A 21,331-nucleotide genomic window follows, 5' to 3' on the forward strand; every position below is an offset into this window, starting at 1 on the left:
AGATTCTAATAAATGCACAAAACAGAAATGTGTCCTATACCTCACTAATGGCACTTTTCACCTTGAATAAAATGTTATTGCACTTGCTTATATGCAAAACCTATTAGCAACCTATGAAAGATTTTGTGCCCTACATGTAGTTTTCATTAAATAAAAACTCCTTGTAGTCGTGAAAGATTAAATGGCTTTGATATGTTTTGGAATAAAACCATCACAGCTGTCAAAGCCAGGTGTCAACGAAGACACAAAAGAAAAGACAATTTATCTAATACGACCTTCCCTGACACACATCTCTTGACAGTTGTGACAGCTTATTTCTAAATCAAAAACATACAGTTTAATCTCATTCTACTGCTTATAATGAAAGTCATACCCACCCTGACAAGATCTTTTTATCGTGTCCTACTGTTTATTAAATTTACCAGTAAGTGCAATTAAAATTCTGACAGGTGGCAAACATAAGCAAAATAGAGAATTACTTCCCACCACTCATGAAATTTGATCCAGTCACTTGCCACGTAGTCAACCTTTCCGTTAACTGCGGAATAGAATCACACAGTACTGAAAGAGGCCATTCAGCTCATGGCTAACAAAAAATGGGTGGACAATGAACAGCCAAAATCCTGTTCTAGGTGTACAGATTGTATTCACTCCTAGAGATTAAACATGTTGTAGGGTGTGTTCACTATAATCAACCCAATCACAACCATTAAATACTGGCTGGGCTGAAATATTTACATTTAGAAAAAAAGCAGAAAATGGCTCCCATCTTTTCATAGCGAATTTCTTCAAGAAATTTTCCTGAATTGGTCCTATTGTTATATCATAGATTCCCGTTACAGTAATATGTAGGTGCTAGAGAGAAAATAGTGGGGTGGTTAGCTCAGTTAGTGAGATGGCTAGTGTGTGGTTCAGAATAATGCCAACAGTGCAAATTCTATTCCCATTCCAGCTGAGGTAGACTCGGGTGCTGCCTCCTGACCCTGCCCCTGAAAGTGGCAGTCAAAGGCAAACTACCACTGATAAAAACCGCCAAGAACGAACTGAGGATGAAACATCGGCAATCAGCCAAGGACCTTCCTTTGGACAGAGCATACATGACATGAAACATGAAGTGGTACTAGCCAATGGGTATTGGCTCATGCCAATAGGATGGACATCTCCTCAGCCACAATGCAATTTGCTTGCTGATTTAAAGGGACTTTGTGCCGTTACCCATTTAGAGGGAACAGTCAGCACCTCCAGTGATGAATTTAGTGAAAAAAGGAATCAATAAAATGCATTTATGCGCCGAATAAATTTGTATAATACATTGTAAATTAGAGCTGCTGGAAGAATGCTTGTGGAATGGAAAGATAAAGAGTTACTGATTGGGAAGAATGTGTTGAAAATAATCAAGATGTTAAAAAATAATTAAAAGGCTATAAATGAAAAATATCAATAAAAGGGAGGGTAATTAGTGGAACCTATTGAATTTTTAGACAACCAATAGGCAACGTACTGCTAGGAAAGTCTTACACTGAATATTAGATACCTGCACTCAGCTGGAAGCAATTTCATTATAAACCTGCAATAATGTCACATTCATTAATCTCATTGTGTGGATGCCAACATGCATCAAGTGGCAGCCTGACAGTAGTAACAGAAAGTGACTAAGATAATTACTTTGCACAGAACATAACATTGAGATCGGCGATTTATCAGGAACAATTATAGATACCAGGTATCAACCCCAAGGCTGAATTGCCATCTTAGAGATTTAGATAGCAGATACTTAACTGCTCAAAGGTTATTTTTATAGTTTTGACAGTATCTATTTTACTTAGATTGCAGTCTTTTAATCACTGCCAGATATCCATTATGATATACATATGGAATGTGCAACAGCAAACTACTGAATACATAATTTATCCCATTAGTGAATTCAGTAGGTCCACAAATGTGATAAATTCAGCATTTAACTGCCTGCTATTCAGTGTTGTTTATGGAATAAATAAGGAACAAAATATAATAACATTAAAATTTCATTACAGTATTAATTATATTATAGCCTGGGATATTCGAGCAAGATATATACTTTAGAGTTATCTCAGTATCTCCACGGCGAGGCGATGGCATAGTGGTATTATCACTGGACTATTAATCCAGAAACTAAGCTAATGTTCTGGGGTTTGAATGCCGCCAAGGCAGAGGATGGAATTTGAATTCAATAAAAACTATCTGAATTTAAGAATCTGATGTCCATGAAACCATTGTCGATTGTCAGAAAAACCCATCCGGTTCACTAATGTCCTTTAGGGAAGGAAATCTGCCGTCCTTACCTGGTCTGGCCTACATGTGACTCCAGAGCCACAGCAATGTGGTTGACTCTCAACTGCCCTCTGAAATGGCCCAGCAAGCCACTCAGTTCAAGGGCAACGAGGGATGGGCAATAAATCCTGGCCAGCCAGTAATGCCCATGTTCCGTGAATGAATAAAAAAAAATTGAGGCCAAGAGTGACATTTTCAAAACTATAATGCAGAATATGCAGGATAAGTAAAGTTACAATTAAGGAATCCCGAGCACTTTTACTGAATGTTAAAGGAACAAGGCAATTTTGAGCAAGCCAAGGTCTATCTGCAATTGTAACTTTATAAATGTATGAATGGAGTGAATAGATTAGTAAGTTACAGCACTAATGGTTACCCTCCTTATATATTATATATACTGAAAAATGTATGGAGAGAGTCCATCATGCACATGGTACAAAAGATAAAAACATAAAATACTGCAAATAATCAACAGGTCTGGAGCATCTGTGGCGAGAGAAACAGTGAACGTTTAAGTGCATTTTCTGTTTTATTCTGTCATGTACATGACCACTTTTTTAAAAGAAGAAACATACCATACTATCGAGTGCAGGCTAAAATGACAAATTAATTCCAAGAAAATAATTTACATCAAATCAAAATAAGCAAAGCCAGAACAGCATATAACCATTTGCTTCCTGAACTGGAAATAGCAATGCTCTCTAGAACCTAAAGTCTTTAAATAGAGCCATTTAATGAAATAGTTGCATTCCTTTACCACATGTAATTTTGCCTCAATGCCCAGGACATGAAAATATGATCAAACTAAATGAGCTAAAAATATCAGTGTTAATTTTGAGACAATAATTATTTTCTATCCAAATAGCATTCTGATGAGTATCCATTGAATGCAATGTCAACTGAACATATGTATGTATATAAATATATATATATATATATCTCATTGTTGAAAAGCTTGAATATTAACCCAAGAACCAATGCAATCATCATGCTAGTGAGTTGCCTCCATTGCTAGAAATGTGTGCTTGCTTGGTCAGTTTCTATGTACTCATTTAAACCAATGTCCGATACAAAGGACAGACAGCTAACAAGAACTCTATTTTAAAAATCACAGGATATTGTCCTTGCCAAGATGAACATATAATACAATAATATTTTATTATGACACAGCTGGGACCTTGTCAATAACAAGTATTATCTGACAAAAAGGTAAGGAATTGTAAGAGTCAAATTGCAGAAAATGAGTTGTAATGTCAGATTATGAGAAGAAGTGCTGTAAAGATCACTGCTGAGGCCCTAATGCCTTTATTGTTCCCAAACTACACAAGTGAGCTGAATGCTTAAACCAAATATAAACATCAAGTTGGTTGATGATACAAAAACAGATTTTGCAACCAACACCTTGCAGAATTGCCAAAAATGCTAATAAGATTTAACAATTTAATTTAACAATTAAATATGAAATAGTGCCTATGTTATACTCCTTGACCAGACCCAAAAAGTTTGGTAAGATTTGGCTAGAGACCAATAATGTTTTGTTTATAATAAACAAAGTTTGAGATTCAAAACACTTGCTCAAAGAAGAAAGCACAGGATTTCATAGGTTTTGAACAAACAGAAATAAACTCTACAATAGAAGGTTAGAAAGATAAAACAATTTACAATATCTATCTTATACTCTTAAAATGGTACATGTGAATTAGCAAGCCAACTGTGGTTGTATACACCACTCTACACAAAAAATGGAAGATGCAATCAATATAAAGAGTCCATGGATTTCTCAACAAGCCACCCAGACGTCAGGAACACTGCGAGCCAACCAATTTCATGGAAACTCTTATTTCTCTCACAAGGGATTCTGGCTTTTACCTTCAAAGAGCTCACCTTGGAATTCTCTCGAAAGGTCACTCCAATTCTGAAGGCTTTGGGACCTCTTCCCTGCCTGGGATGCTCTGCTCCTGGTCCCCTGACTTTGGTTTTCACACCATTTCCTTATGCTCAAGTACACTAGGCCAAGAAAAAAGTAAAAATGCTGATCTATGCACATGCATCCCACACTCAGGGTGGGAGTTTTCAGTCCCACCTGCCCCAGGACCGGAATCTTCTGCCCACTTATTGTTTGTCCATGGAATTTTCCATTCCGCCTCTGACAATTCCTGTGATGGGCGGAACCAGAAGATTTAGTGGCCAGTCTGAGCATGAGCAAAAGCTCTGAGGCTCGTTGGTAGTTGAAATTCTCTACCTCTGTGCTCTCTAACAAGGTAAGTTTTGGTTTCCTAACACATATAAATCCTAAAATGTGCACAAGTAGACTTTAATTAGCTCAGAGATATTTAGAAAGAAACACAAGAGTTAATTTTAACTTTGGAACAATGGTGTAAGATGGAAGCTATATGACCAGCTGTACACCATGCCAAATTTTCCTTTGGAAAGTTGAGAGAACTGTATAATTGGCAGCCAGTCCTCCATCTGCAATTTTACAGCATCACCCAAAGTTAAATTTATCCCCATGGTCTCTTCCTTTTCAAAGTTGAACTACTTTTTGGAATATCCTGAGGACATGATAAAGTACAATATGAACTCCCACTTTCCTTTTCTTCCTATGCAATGTATCAAAATGATTTAAGAGAAATGGAATGGTGATATCTAGAGCCACGAGTGTATAACTTACATAGATTAAGACCAGCATTTACAATGGATTTTCAGACCATACATGCAATACTATGTTCTCTAGAAAGCAGTACTGCATAAACAACTGAATAACAGGTGGTTGAATGCTGAATTTATTGCATTCACAGACTTAGAAAGAATGCAGAAGAGTATTAAGAATGATCACAAGTACAAAGTTAGTAAGCTACAAGCAAAGGTCAGAGAAGTTTACCTACCACCAAATGGGGCACATTTCTTCACCTTTGTTTTAATGTCCTTGTGGGAAATGTTATTTATTTACAACTAGAATTATTTGTCTCTCCATAAAGATTAAAAGTTATAGAAATGTAATTTTCTATCAGTGTTTATTGAAAAATAGTATTATGGAGCTAGTCTAGATTTCCAGCACCATGGGGTTTTTACCTACCCTTCCTAAAATGATTTTGTTGTATAATTTTATTTGCAGTGGCAGCATGTCCCAAAAGCTTGGAGGAGTATTAAGACAAATTACATTATTGTCACAGAGTTAAGTGAAAATTTCCTGAGCATCAGTAAATGTGAAATTAATCCTAGTTTCTGGGCCTGAATGTAGTTTATACGTCCATTGAAAAGCAGAATTTCAAAAAATTCACCATCCGTGATGTGTCTTCTGCATTATTTCTATTTCTGATTTCATGAAAGTACTGGCATCTAATGTGGAGCTAGTAAATAAAGATCAATCCTGAAACTGCTTCTTTCATACCAGTAAACAGTAATATTCTAAATTGAATAGGATTGCAAAAAAGTAAAAAGCATCCAATTACAAATGCAGATACTACAGGATATCGCCAGGTAAATCCAACAGAAAACTTAAGATGATTCAAGATACGATTTGGAACATAAATAAAGCACCAAATACAAGGATAAAGTGAAATCCAATTAATTAAGTATAATATTCTATGCTATGAATACTTTCAACATATTTTTAAACATATAAATAGTTACTGCCACTTTTTAAAATATTACTATCCGTGATAGAATTAGGGAAAAAAAATACCTTATTGCCATGGCTCATTATCCAACCAAAGCTTTTGACGCCACAGGCAACTTGATTAATAGATACATCCAGGCAGGTCACTGTATTTCCATAGATGGAGTGAAGTACCTTTGGCTCTGTATCAGGGTTGAGTAAGTAAACAGTATCTTCAGCTGCTGCTACTAGTGATTGATTTTCATCTGTACTTACAGTAACACCTGGAACAAGCTGGAGGTAGCTAACCTATAAAATAACGGGATAAATATAGTCTTCAATAGTTTTATGGATTACATGTTTCAATGGAAAAGGAAAAAAATTGAAGTATTAAACACGTTTGACATACATGGTAGTTTCACTTTTTAGGAAGTGAATTAAACCCTCGCTTTTCACATAATGTAACCTCAATTATTCATGTTAATTATCTGCAAGAATAATGGAATAATGAGACTGGCAGGAGGTGGCTTTATTTCTACTCCACTCACCTCTTCTGCTCCCGCCAGTGAGATCAGCTGGCATTGGAACAGCTTATCAGCCAGCTCAAAACATCCACGCACACCAACCTCAACAGACCCAAGAAAACTGGCCTCAAACTACTACTCAAGCCCGAATGACATCCGCCAGCTACAGTGGTAAGCATGAAAGGATGCATACGGTTACCTCCAGCTATCCTATTGGCAGTCTCCATTAAACTCAGCACTGTAGAGCTGTCGACTTAAAAATCAATATCAAGCCTGCCTGTTCAAACAGTTTCCAATGCCACCAAGTGCAGCCTGTATTGAATAGAACTATATTGACTTTGGCCTGCTCATTTGGGCTTATGACTGGTCCGGCGGCAGCTGCAGTCATGAACAAGTACATGGGGGAGTTTTGATGGCAGATCAGCTATTCAGTGCCAGTGAATCTTGCCAGCAGAAACAGAGCAAAGGATGGGAGTACTGCAACAGAGGGCTGAGGCAGGATGCAACATATTCAAAATGTACAGTACCAATCTGTAGTGTCATTCAGGGACTATTGATTATCTACCAATTTCCATGACTTTGAGATAATCTTGGTTATGGCTGATAAACAAAAGTAATACAGCAGAGCTTTAGTTTGTTTCAAATGCAGTGAATATTTGTTATTTGTCTTACCGAAACACAGTTTTTTATAAATGAGTGAATGATGCTACTAAAGACTCAGTCTGGCACAGATCCAGCGTTATATTCTCATTAGGTAATGAAACCAATATAATTCTCGGCAAGAAAATGATGTCATGGCAACCCAGCAGGTTTAAATGAGTGACCATGGTTAAATGATTCGAGGAATAACTAACACCTGTGAAATTCACGGTAATTAGAGAGATGTGCGACTGATGCTATAATTAAATGAAATACATCACCACTGGAGTTTTGTTCTCTTTAAAAACTTCAGTGTGTATACCTCAGGGCCCACATTAATAAACATTTCACACATTGTTCAGAGGATGGCTTGTGTCGCTCTTTCTCAACGTATAATTAAAAGGGTAAAAGCCAAAAGGAAAATAACTGAAAAAATTACTGCCAGCTTTAAAAAGATAAATCAACAACTTTTAAGATGCTTTTGCTGCACAATCCCTGCTAAAGTGTTCAGATTTTCTCAATATTTGTACTCAGTGCTTTAAAGCAAAATAGCAACCCAACAGCAGGCTGTTTACCCATGAACTAAAACTGTGCAATCTATGAACCAAAACTTGCAATCTTAGACAAGCTATAAATTAGATAGTGTGCCATGAAAGAAAGGAAAGCCTGGCATTTACACTGTGCCATCTACATCCTGTCCCAAAGCACTTCACAGGTAACAACGTACTCTTAAAGTATCAGCATTGTTGTAACTTAGGAAATCAATTAACCCTAATTACAGCAAAATGCAGTAGTCATTATGTAGATTATAGAATACCCACCATGTTCATCTGTCTACATTGAAAGATAGTAAATAATACTCAGCACCTAACATTTAGGCTAACAAATAATTTTGTAATTAAAGTTACACAGAAGCAAAAAGACACAGCAAGAAATAAGCAGCACGAAGTTTGATCCATAATAAGTTAACTGTTTCAAATCAAACAAAAATTCCAAAATGTTAACGTCTTTAGTAGCTTCTGATTTGCATTATCTAGAAAATTAACCCTTTATACAGCTCAAGTTTGCCCCATTTTGTGGTGCAGTATGAAGCTGGGAACTGGGGACTGCAGGGTTATTCCTCAATTACGTGTATTTTGATCTTACAGTCAGATCATTTCCAGATTGAACAAAAGCTTTTCGATGGTGAGTCCATTAAGATATTAATCCTTTCTAAAACATAAGCAGATTGGATGTAAAAATGGGAACTTCCTGGCCACCAGTTGGATCTTTTGCTTCTCATACCAGATAGCAATGAAAACTGATTTCTTCCAGTTCTTGCATACATACATATGAATGATTTTAAACAATGTATAGCCCAACCCCATCAGAAACAAATGCATCCTTTATGATAGCAATTTAGTATGCAAGAAATTTACGCACAAGTTAGATGCTTCAACAGTTAGGCCTCCTGCTATGCATTGTGTTCCCTCTCTCCTTGAGAACAAACTGTCGCCAAAATGATGCTTCTGCAATAGTTGTAAGCCACGTCACGCAAGCCCCTGGATCTCTGCCTCATGTATCCCTTCAGTCTGTTCTCAGCTGCTTACCAACATTGGGTTGATATTGTCCGCCACTCCCGATTTCTGCTGGAAGCCCCAGCCAATATCAACTCATTCTCCATTGGAGTAGTTCAGCCAAACACCAGTTTCTCGTCACTAGGCACCTTCTGTTGTGAACCAAGAAAGAGGCCCCTCTGCAGCTCACAGCTAGTTCAACACCTCAAGGCCCACAACAACGGTCTGGGTGAAGTAACAGGCTTAAAAGCCCCCACTGAACGCTTCCTATTGGGCAAGCCTCTGTGTGCTCAATAAGGGAGCTCTCCTACTCCACAAAGTCCATGGCGATCCCCTGTGACTTTTGTGGCCCTCAATACATCCCTCCCCCCTTAGGTCTGAGGCAGTCTCAGCATCCCGATTGCATCATCTGGCAATCGGTCTGAGGTCTGTCAAAGGTGGGGCTGGGTCAGGCAGCATAAACCAACAGGGGACCTTCGTTTCCGGAGGGAGCGCCAATGGGTTAATGAAGCAGGTTCCTACTCAGGTTCTGCTTCAGCTTGGAGCCTCAGTCTCCATCTCCAAGTTGGTACCTTCACTATCCAGGGGGGCTATTGTGGAATCAGTTTTGAGCTGAGGCAGTGGCTACCTCCATGAGCATTAGTGGAGCCTGCTCAGGCATGCACTCCCTGGGTCTGAGACAGTCCAAGTGCTTCTTCAAGGTTTTCCCTGGACTTTGACCTTATACGATACTAGTCCTTTTTTCTCCATAATGATCCCAGGGATCCAACTGGGAGCATCTCCGAAGTTTCTCACATGAACCAGATCACCCATTGAGAAAGTCCTTTCTGTCCTTGCAGAATCAGTTTTTTTTTTGGTTTACTTGGGACCACCCTCCTCACCAAGTTTGAAAATAGCAGGCTTAGTCTAATACAAAGCCATCATCCGATTAGCAGGTCTACTGGGGCAACACCTGTTGTTGTGCATGGTGTGGTCCTGTAATCGAACAGGAACTATGCCAATTTGGACTCCATGGATGCTGCTGGTTGTTTGTTCATGCCGTTTTTGAATGTTTGAGCCACCCATTCTGCCAGTCCATTTGACAACGGGTGAAAAGGCTCCTTTTATGCTCCAAGCCTTCTTGGAGAACTCCAGGATATCTACTAATAACTTCATAAAGTCCCCTCACGCCTCGCCTGAAGATCTCTAACCAGTTCAGTCAGATCTGCTGGAGTCACTCTCTGCCCATAAGGCTTGGTCCATGGCCCCATACAACAATAAGTAGGAGGCGAGCTGATTGCTGCCGATAAGTTACTGGTGTTGCCCTTTCTTTGTAAAGGCCCCCCTTGGGGGGTAGTCTGGCCTTCGTATCTTCCAAACTCAAGATTTTGGATGCCATATTGGAAATGTTTATACGTTTGTTCTCCAATAACTCTCGTGTCCATAGCTCTTGTATCCACCTCCATCTTCAAGGGATGGCCATTCACTCATGCTTCTACCATTATTGGGGCAACTTTTGTTCTGATGAAATGATTCAGTTGTAGTGTCACTGTCTCTGGCGGAGGGGATACCTACATGGTACGGGCAGGTACTGGCCTCAGCTTTTTCCCTCGGCAGATTTTGCCTACTCCTGAAATTTCACCTCAGCCGTGTCCTTTGGCAGTGCTTACAATAATCCATTGTCTGGCAACTGCACCTTTCTGGAATATGTTCTTAATACTCTTGGGGTCATCATTGCCTTTCCTTGATTGACAGGTGGTGACATTAGGGTTCCTATATTGACAGGGACCCTTTAACACCTGATTTATACAAGCATTCTCAATTGAGGACTGATTATATGAGATCCCTCTCCCTAGTTGGAGGACATTGTTGCCTGATGACCCTTTGTAGTTCCTGAGCCTCGTATTCTGCGTTTTCAAGTGATAAGGCTATATTTCAATGCCTTTTTAAAATCCAAATCGGGTTCTTCCAACAGTTTCTTTTGGGTGGTGAGGTCATTTATGCCACATACCAATCTGTCTTGCAATATTTCATTAAGAGGCTGTCTAAATTCGCAATATTCGGCCAACCTAGCCAAGAACTCACTGAGTGTCCCAGGAGTTTTCCCAGTCATGTTAAAGCAGTATCTCTGGAGGATTACAAAAGGCCTCGGCTCCTAGTGATTTTTTACCAGGTCTCCCAGTTCATGAAAAGTTTTTGAGTCAGGGCATCCAGGTAGGCTGGGCTTTTTATCATGCTGAAAGTCAGCGTGCTGTCAACAATATCACCTTTTGGGTTTTTCATCTCTTTCAATGTTGTTAGCACGGAAGGAGTAATGCATGTACTCAGTGTATTGGGCCCAGTCTTCCCAGCTAGTGTCATAGGGTTCATGTTTCCTGAAAAGAGGCATAATGGCTTATCTATCGATGATCCTCCGTGGCCTTTGTAGCCATCATAATAAGTGTTCTTAACGATTTCTGAAGTTATTTATTATGCCCAAGTTTATTGCTACTGGCTTCTCTCTTGATTCCTTCTAAACTTTCCCAAAATTATTTATTGCCACTCACTGCCAAACATTACCCTGTTCCCTTTAAACCTAAATTATTTATTCCAGTTTGTACCCACTCTTCCAACCCCCAATTGAAATTATGTAATCCAGCCAGCATCTGTTGCTCTATACTGATCTCTCTCTGCAATCTCATTCAATATGCCATTCCTGTCAATAACCAATGTCTTTCTTCAGTGGAGAATCAGAAACACTTTTTCAATGGCGTTTTAAAAATTCAACATAAATAAATATTTTCTTATAGAATCATAGAATGAATGATTAGTTACAGCACAGGAGAAGGCTATTCAGTCCATCTTGCCCATGCTGGTTCGCTGCAAGACAAACCTGGCTGGCCCCATTCCCCAACCTTTTCCCCATATCCCTGCAATTTTTTTTCCACTTTAGGTAATTATCCAATTTTCTTTTGTAAGCCACAATTTAAACTGCCTGCACCAAACTCTCAGACACAGCATTGTAAACCCTAACTACTCACTGTGCAAAAAAATACTTTTCTTCATGTTGCATTTGCTTCTTTTGTCATTTACCTTAAATCAGTGTCCTCTGATTCTGAACCCTTCTGCCAATGGGAAAGACCCTCCCCATCTCTTCATGATTTATCAAATCCCCTCTCAAACTTTTCTCTGTGGACAGCAGCTCTAGCTTCTCCAATCTATCCACATAACTGAAGTACCTCGTCTCTGAAACCATTCTCATAAATGGTTCAACATAACTTGGTTGTTTTTATACTGTGGCATGGTGGCAGTGGTTAGCACTGCTACCTCACAGCACCAGGGACCTGGGTTCAATGCTGCCTCACAGCACCAGGGACCTGGCTTGGGTCGCTGTTTGTGTGGAGTCTGCACGTTCTCCCCGTGTCAGCGTGGGTTCCCTCTGGGTGCTCCGGTTTCCGCCTACAGTCTGAAAGATGTGCTGGTTAGGTGCATTGGCCATGCTAAATTCTCCCTCAGAGAACAGGCGCCAGAGTGTGGCGACTAGGGGGATTTTCACATTGCGGTGTTAATATAAGCCTACTTGTGACTAATAAATAAACTTTATTTTACTTCATTTATTTTTATGCTTCTATTTATAAAGGATCTCACATGCCTGATTTTCTTTGCCTTCAACTCTGACGAAGGATCATCCTGACTCGAAACGTTGGCTCTATTCTCTCTCCACAGACGCTGTCAGGCCTGCTGAGTTTCTCCAGCATTTTCTGTTTTTGTTTCAGATTCCAGCATCCACAGTATTTTGCCTTTATCTCATATGCTTTTATTAACCATTCCTCAACTGGCCTTGCCACCTTCAACAATTTGTTCATGTCACTTTGCCCTACATCCTTTTAAAATGTTATCCTTCATTTAGAAAAATAATGTTTCCACAGTTGGGTCATAGCATAACTAGAGGTCATCGAAAGAAGACAGTGACCAAGGAATCCAATAGGGAATTCAGAAGAAACGTTTTTACCCAAAGAGTGGTGGGAATGTGGAATCACAACCACAGGGAGTGGTTGAAGTAAATATAGTACAGATGCATTTAAGGGGAAGCTAGACAAGCATATGTGAGAGAAGAGAATAGAGGAATATCATGACAGATTAGATGAGGAAAGATGGGAAGAGTCTAAAATAGAGCAAAAATGCAGACTGGAATGGTTCGACTGAATGGTGTCTTTTTGTGCTGTATATCCTATCTACTCCCTTCTAATTTATATTGCCTCTCCTCACTCTACATACCTGCCATTGCAACAGCCTGTCCATGTGTTCTTAATGTCTATCACTATCTTCCTCAGTTCACAATTCTTTCAAAGTTTGGTGTCATCTACAAATTTTGCAATTGAGCCCCGCACGTCCAAGTCAAGGTAATTAATATAGCTTAAGAAACACAATGATTCTAATAGTGACCCCCGAGGAAACCCACTATATAACTTCGTCCAGCCCAAAAACCAACCATTAAAAATTATTTTTCTTTCATATCCCCAATCAACTTTCTTACCAACATCAGTCTTCTCCCTCCATTAACTACTCACCCTAATCCAACACTTATTCAACTACTGCTCTCTTCACGTTGCCAACTACTTCCAAATCCCACTCGTACTTCTCTTCAGTTTATTATAGCTGGTGAAACAACCCACAACCCTTAGCCCTCAAATATTCCCACTCTATCCAGCAAAATCACTCCCAACCTGAAATTCCGAAGTCACCTCCCATAACTCATTCACTTAAATTCAAACTCCCTACACCAAATTCTCCAATTACCAGTGAGAAATACAAAGGTCATCACTTACTTTGAATGCACACTCCCCATTGCTACTAAAATAACACAACTATGCCACAAATCATAATGCAACCATGAATACTATTTGCACGTTAGCACGCACAATCGCTAAGCTGAATTACAGTTCTCGCCCACTAAAATGAATTCCTGTGTTTTGCTTGAACAAAAAGAGGCAGTCACTAGGGATGTACATACTCTCTAGCAACAGGAGGTACCAGAGCAGCAAAAGACCAGAATCATAATATCCACACAGTACCTTAACAGACCACAAAGTGTTGACATAACATCCTTAAACAAATCTATAGCTTTGCTTTAGCAGCAGAACACCACATTAACCTGGATATAGCAAGATTGGATCCCCCCCCCCCCCCCGGTATTTTGAACTCCTGCCAAGAGCAGTTAATGTTGTGTCAACTAAACCTTAAATATTTGTTTGAGAGTGTGATCGAAGATTTTAAGGAAAAGTTGAAATAACCACAATGATTCCAGTGTTGCTGGAAACATGGAATGTAACAACCGGGACGACACAAAATGGCTGGACTTGCAGATAGTGAGGAACATTGTCAGAGGCCACAGAAGGATATAGATAGGCTGGAAATTTGGGCAAAGAAATGGCAGATGGAGTTCAATCCAGATAAATGTGAAGTGATGCATTTTGGTAGAACTAACGTAGGGGGGGAGCTATACGATAAATGGCAGAACCATAAAGGGTGTAGATACGCAGAGGAACCTGGGTGTGCAAGTCCACAGATCCTTGAAGGTGACGTCACAGGTGGAGAAGGTAGTGAATAAGGCATATGGCATGCTTGCCTTTATAGGACGGAGCATAGAATATAAAAGTTGGGGTCTGATGTTGCAGTTGTATAGAACGTTGGTTTGGCCGCATTTGGAATACTGCGCCCAGTTCTGGTCGCCACACTACCAGAAGGACATGGAGGCTTTAGAGAGAGTGCAGAGGAGGTTTACCAGGATGTTGCCTGGTATGGAAGAGCTTAGTTATGAGGAGAGATTGGGTAAACTGGGGTTGTTCTCACTGGAAAGACGGAGGATGAGGGGTGACCTAATAGAGGTATATAAAATTATGAAAGGCATAGATAGGGTGAACGGTGGGAAGCTTTTTCCCAGGTCGGTGGTGACGTTCACGAGGGGTCATAGATTCAAGGTGAGGGGGGGGGGGAAGGTTTAACACGGATATCAGAAGGACGAATTTTACACAGAGGGTGGTGGGGGCCTGGAATTCGCTGCCGGGCAAGGTGGTGGAGGCGGACGCACTGGGAACGTTTAAGACTTATCTAGATAGCCACATGAACAGAGTGGGAATGGAGGGATACAAAAGAATGGTCTAGTTTGGACCAGGGAGTGGCGCGGGCTTGGAGGGCCGAAGGGCCTGTTCCTGTGCTGTATTCTTCTTTGTTCTTTGTTTGTTTTTAACCCAAAGAGGTAAATCTGGATTAATATTCCGGAGTTTTGCATGACTATATTTTAGGGATGGGGAGATATTTTACAGTGGTACCTTCTTGAAGATTCACTGCTAATTGGATTCCTCCTTTAGAAAACTGAATCAATTGCAACAAATTGTCCATGGTGGAGTAAATTGTACATGATCTGTGATGGGCTAAAATAACCTTGCTCATAACAATAGTCACTACATTCCCAAAGTAATTAATTGAAGATCGAGATCTCCGAGCATAAAGTATTCTATAAATGTTAGTATTAGTACTTTATTTATATTGTTTATTCTCCTAAATACATTTAATTGATTAACCTTTGTTTTTGCTTTGGATTGCTCAACTTATGAAATATGTTAAGGCATTCTAAGAGATATTGAAGACACACAAACTTGACGAATCTGTGATAAAGAATAGGCTCGTAAAAGGCACTGAAGCAATGGCTAGTAAATGAACTATATAGATATAATGGAGACACAAACCCACCGTTTTCTGGAGTTCAAACTGGTATGGTCTCCGCCAATATCCTTTCTCATCACTTGATTCTAATCTGACTTGATAGCCTGAGCAAGTTGCTATTGCAGTGCTGTCTGATGCCACTGCTATAGCCTGTATCTCCTGGCAATGCTGATAATGATGAACTGGTTCCCGTGCAAGAACTGTACTCCATACGTCAACAGCACCTGCAGGTGAACATAAGAGGAATTTAGTAAAACGATTATGCAACATCGGGTCAGAAAGTAAATGCAAACAGGTTCAGAAAGTAAATGCAAACAATGTGACTGCTAAAAATATTCATTTATAATTCTATTTAAAACCCTTTAACTTGGTACATTCAATAACTCAGTAATCACTTTTCATTTAGAAAATGTGTATCGCTTCTCATACTACATGAAAAATTTCAGAGATTAAACTTCACAATGCAGTGGTTGCACACTGCACAATAATTTGGCTTGGGTATTATGTTTAAAATCTGACAGATTTAGAAACAGTGACACAAGATTCAATAACTTTCGATTTCTCTGTAAGATACTTTGGCCTGGGTAAATCATTGGGAATGCGTAATACAATGCTAAAAATCAATCTCAATAGGTAAGTATTGCAGGACAACAACCTGCTTTTTTGAAATCAAATAAATAAAGATCAGTTCACATACCACATTACAATTAGTTTCGCAGCTGGTTTCCCATCAGGCCTTGAAGTAATTCAGGGGATAATTTAAATAGACTTGTATTCCCAACTGCCTCATATTTTGAGGGAATCACACATTTAGGGGAGAAATTCATCTGGGCACCTTTTTCTGGGCCACGAATTGGCACTTTGCAGGTGTACATGCCCCAACCAATGAGGTTGCATCATAATTGGAGTATAGGCCTCATTTCAATAAGTTAGGCAAGCTGTTGATGTCTGTCATGCCTTCATTGGCAGCTTGCCCATTTGAAGACCTGAATATGAGGCTGCTTGCCTCACTGGCATGTGGTCCAAAAGTGGGTTTGCTGTGGTGGGGTGGCACAGCGTATTGCAGTGGGTCAGTGAAGTCCTCTGGCTTATGAAACTGCCCAACCTCAATACATCTTGACTGTTGGAATTTATTTAAGAGCAGTGTCTGAACTCAAGCACCAATCAAAATGCAGGCTTGAAACCACATGAACTAGAATTCTCCACCTTCAGTCTCCATTGCTGCTTTACATAATTGCAAGAACATCAGAACATAAGAAATAATATTATTTCTCCTGTCCCAGCCTCTAAGAGCCCATGTTTACTTTTGCAACTCTTTCTGTTTGCACATTTGTAGAAATTTTTGTATTTCTCGCTAGTTGTGCAAATTGGCAAAAGATTGAGAGTTGAACACAGCCCTCGAGGCTGCTCTGCCATTCAATAAGATTAGAGTGATCTTTAATCTCGATTCCACTTTTCTGCCCTCGCCTATATTTTTTCACTCCCTTGGAATCCAAAAATGTTTCCATCCCAGCACTGAATATGCTTAAAGACTGGGCCTCCACAGCCCCCGAGGATAACGAATTCCAAAGATTCACAACTTTCTCAGTGAAGAAATTGCTCCTCATCTCAATCCTAAATGGCAAACTCATCTTGAAGCCATGCCCCTTCTCGCAAATGTTTCTAACTCTGGTCATTCGCGTGTTATGACTATGAAACATGGTTGAGTGTGCAAAATGGTTGGGGGGGGGGGGTGGGGGACGGTGGGGGGGAGTTGAGTGTTGGCTGCTCAGTTGGGTGCCTGCAGAAAGAGGAATGAGTGAGGTGTGCTGTTCAAGATAACGGTGTGCAAGTCAGAGTGTGGAGCTCAGTGCCTGACCATGTCAAGTAACTCAAATATCAAGCCTTCCTGAAGTTCTGGATCATTCTAGCAAGGTTAAAGGTGGGCCCCCAAGGTTAAAGGCAGGCCACACTGCTGCTGCTCGCTTCCTCAGCCACTTCCATCCATGTCGGCTTGGTCCAATAACCTGTCCTCTTCCTCCTGCTGTTCAGAGAACTCATCTCACTGCAGCCCCTCAGCTCCCTCATCTCCAGCTAATAGGGAGATCCAGAGACCAGCCTCACTATTCCAATGGATGCCACAGCCTGAAAATCCCAAGCCCTGGTGAGCTGCTCTGAAATATGCTGTCGTCTCTTTAAGCATAAATCCTTGCCCTGACAAAACTGCCACATCATTCTTGCCACTTCAACTGATCGAGAAGTGTGGAAGTGGGCTTTAAATTGGTTTGCCTCGGCAAAGAGAAGGACCTTTACTCCAATGATGAATTGATTTATTATTGTCACAGGTATTGGGATACAGTGAGCTACACGGACAAAACATACCATTCATAGAGTACATAGGGGAGAAGGAAAGGAGAGGGTGCAAAATATAGTATTGCAGTCACAGATAGGGTGAAGAGAAAGATCAGCTTAATATGTGACAGGACCATTCAGGTTCATGACCCTAAATGGTCGCAATGTCTACGGAAATAAAACTAAGGCAGTAAGATTCTACCCTTTATGTCCTATTCACAGCTCATTTTTCTACATATTAAAGCTTCTTTAACTCGGATCTGAAAGAAACGGGTGTTGGATTTCTACATCCAGGTCCAGAAGTCAATTTTAAAGGTTCTAGGAGTTGTTCCAACTCTTTGAAAATCCAGCCCAAAATATCTGTTTAACATCTCTGCCGCTTATTATTTCCTGTCATTATTCCTCCTGTCTCAGCCTCTAAGAGCCCAAGTTTACTTTTGCAACTCTTTCTGGTTGCACATTTGTAGAAATTTTTGTATTTCTCGCTAGTTTAAACTCACGTGCAAATTGGCAAAAGATTAAAGGTATCAGAGAGTTGAATATGAGGTTCAGACAGTGTGTGGGAGACACTTATTTTGGACCTTACTTCTCAAACTCCCTCAGCAAAACATTCTTTGCTCTCCCTATGTCATTGGGTCCCATGTGGACCACCTGCCCCAAGTTCTTCAGCATGAGGAGGTGCCCTTAACCCTGACACCAGGCAGGCAGCGCAACCTTTGGAGTTCCCAGTTCTAACTGCAGAGAACAGTATCCATCCCCGATTATGCTATCCCCACCACCACACTACTTTTCGCTTTCCCCACTTAACTGGCTTACTGCGCCACAGGAGTGCTTTACTTATAAGAACATAAGAAATAGGAGCAGGAGTAGGCCATCTAACCCCTTGAGCCTGCCCCGCCATTCAATAAGATCATGGCTGATCTGAAGTGGATCAGTTCCACTTACCCGCCTGATCCCTATAATCCCTAATTCCCTTACCGATCAGGAATCCATCTATCCGTGATTTAAACATATTCAACGAGGTAGCCTCCACCACTTCAGTGGGCAGAGAATTCCAGAGATTCACCACCCTCTGAGAGAAGAAGTTCCTCCTCAACTCTGTCCTAAACCGACCCCCCTTTATTTTGAGGCTGTGCCCTCTAGTTCTAGTTTCCTTTCTAAGTGGAAAGAATCTCTCCACCTCTGCCCTATCCAGCCCCTTCATTATCTTATAGGTCTCTATAAGATCCCCCCTCAGCCTTCTAAATTCCAACGAATACAAACCCAATCTGCTCAGTCTCTCCTCATAATCAACACCCCTCATCCCTGGTATCAACCTGGTGAACCTTCTCTGCACTCCCTCCAAAGGCCAATATATCCTTCCGCAAACAAGGGGACCAATACTGCACACAGTATTCCAGCTGCGGCCTCACCAGTGCCCTGTACAGATGCAGCAAGACATCTCTGCTTTTATATTCTATCCCCCTTGCAATATAGGCCAACATCCCATTTGCCTTCTTGATCACCTGTTGCACCTGCAGACTGGATTTTTGCATTTCATGCACAAGGACCCCCAGGTCCCTCTGCACAGCAGCATGTTGTAATTTCTTTCCATTTAGATAATAATCCAATTTGCTATTATTTCTTCCAAAGTGAATAACCTCGCATTTGTTAATGTTATACTCCATCTGCCAGATCCTCGCCCACTCACTCAGCCTGTCCAAATCTCTCTGCAGACCTTCTACGCCCTCCACACGATTCACTTTTCCACTTATCTTTGTGTCGTCTGCAAACTTTGTTACCCTATCTGCCCTGCAGACTTTTCCTTTGTTCACACAGGCAACTAGAGCCTAATTTCTGCTGGATAAAGACAAAGGCTGGGCTGGGCTTCTCCTGCACTGCCCCTGAGTAACCTTCTGCCTGATCCACAGTCTCTGACCACTAATTAGACCTGGTCGCTGAAGGAATCTGACTGTCTCCTGGATAAAAGTGTTTATATAACTCTCCCTTTCTGATGCCCTGCAATATCTACACTTCAGAATCCAGTTCAACAACTCTGAATCAAAGTTTTCTGAAATGCAGACACACTTCAAATGTGGTTTCCTGCCATCACAATACTCTCCACAGAATCCTACATGCTGCAGTTGCACCACACCATCTGTACTGCCATCCCTTTATAACTGTGCTTTATTTATTTAATTAAGATTTATGTATTTAAAAACTTACCTTATTTAATTTTTAAAGCAGATTGCGCGATCTAAGTTATAGGTGGCTTAAATTAAATATTAACCTGTAAATTAACCTGCTTTCCCTCCTTGTGCTGTGACAACACTTTGCAATTCCCCAATCGCTCAGAGTTCAGCCCTCCCCTTTCCTTAGATCTCAAGTCTATTTATTTATAAAGGATTCGCTGCTCTTAATATTTAAACAAATGGTATGTTAAACACTTAGCTTGGATTGCTCAGCTCCTGCCACTTCTCACTCCATACTGATTATGCATTACCAACGGGGCTGGTGCATAAATATTAGGTCCCTGGGTGAACCTTCAACTCCCCAACCTGCCCCCATTACTCCCACAATTAATTTTCGAAAATTAGTACTATGCATTAGTATGAATAAAATTCTGCATTTATAATTAAATTTATTTTACATGAAAAGTGAGACTATGATTCTGATTGTACATTCTCAGTGTTGTACACTTTTCACAGGACATGTAATGGGAGAAATGCACACAGTAACATGTAATGTGGATCACATGATGCAATATTGTGTTCCTGCAGCAGTTACTAGATGATTGTATGCATAATTTACACAATCAATAATCATTATAATAGAGTGGGCCAGATTAAATTACGTTCTTTGATATTATTTACCAGTTTTAGAATAATCACGCAGATGTACAAACTTGTAAAATTGCCACATAAACAGAATGAGGAATGTAACATGAAATTTTGGGAATGGCGACAAAGTAAATACATAAATCTATATGTACATCTGTATGTATGGATGTATATTGACAGATCCAGATCTTTCATTCCCCTTGCTGAAACTTGCCTGTTTACATATATAGTTTCATTCATTTTTCGCCATTCCCCCAAATGTTGCAACTCGAGGCGACTACCCAGTTTGCTGACTGGTGGCATCAGCCCTGGTCACATCAGCCCTGGTCACCATGTTTTTCCTTCTGTTGAGTATCAACTGTTGCTCTCTGCCCCCATTCCTTTTCAATCCCTGATCCTAAGTAAAATAACCATGAGCCAACATTGCAGAAAAAAAGTGTCGTGGGAAGAATGCTCACAATTATTAATGTGAAGTCAGCAATTTGTAAGGAAGAGATGCCTCATTAATTGAGCACTATCACAAATGTTGTCAGCAGTGCTCTGTCATTAGGGGAAAAAAGACTTGCATTTATACAGTACCTTTCACCACCAGCAGCTATCTCAAAGCCCTTTATGGACAATGAATCTTTGTCTGAAGTGTAGGCACTCTGGCAATACAGGAAAAGGGGCAACCATTTTGCACGCAGCAAGCTCCCACAAACAGCAATCTGGTAATGACTAGATAATCTGCTTGTATGATATTGATTGAGGGATAGATATTGGCTTGGACATATTCTTCTTTGAATGCCATGGGATCTTTTATGTCCACCTGAGAAGGTAGGTGCAACCTGGGTTTAAAGTCTCACCTGAAAAACGGCACTTTTAACAGTG

The 21,331-nt window shown here is 40.4% G+C and overlaps 1 protein-coding gene across 1 annotated transcript in view; it reads right to left on the bottom strand.

The window, feature by feature from the left end:
* fbxw8 (F-box and WD repeat domain containing 8) overlaps nucleotides 1–21,331 on the bottom strand; it is a 179,336-nt gene that overhangs the window by 62,435 nt on the left and 95,570 nt on the right. Inside the window, exons 6-7 of the mRNA XM_078226998.1 lie at nucleotides 15,339–15,535; nucleotides 5,996–6,217 (exon numbers count right to left, since the gene is read on the bottom strand). Of these exons, the coding sequence (XP_078083124.1) occupies nucleotides 5,996–6,217; nucleotides 15,339–15,535 (419 nt within the window). The remainder of the gene's footprint in view (nucleotides 1–5,995; nucleotides 6,218–15,338; nucleotides 15,536–21,331) is intronic.

This window comes from Mustelus asterias, chromosome 13, assembly GCF_964213995.1.
Source record: "Mustelus asterias chromosome 13, sMusAst1.hap1.1, whole genome shotgun sequence".
Classification (NCBI taxonomy): domain Eukaryota; kingdom Metazoa; phylum Chordata; class Chondrichthyes; order Carcharhiniformes; family Triakidae; genus Mustelus; species Mustelus asterias.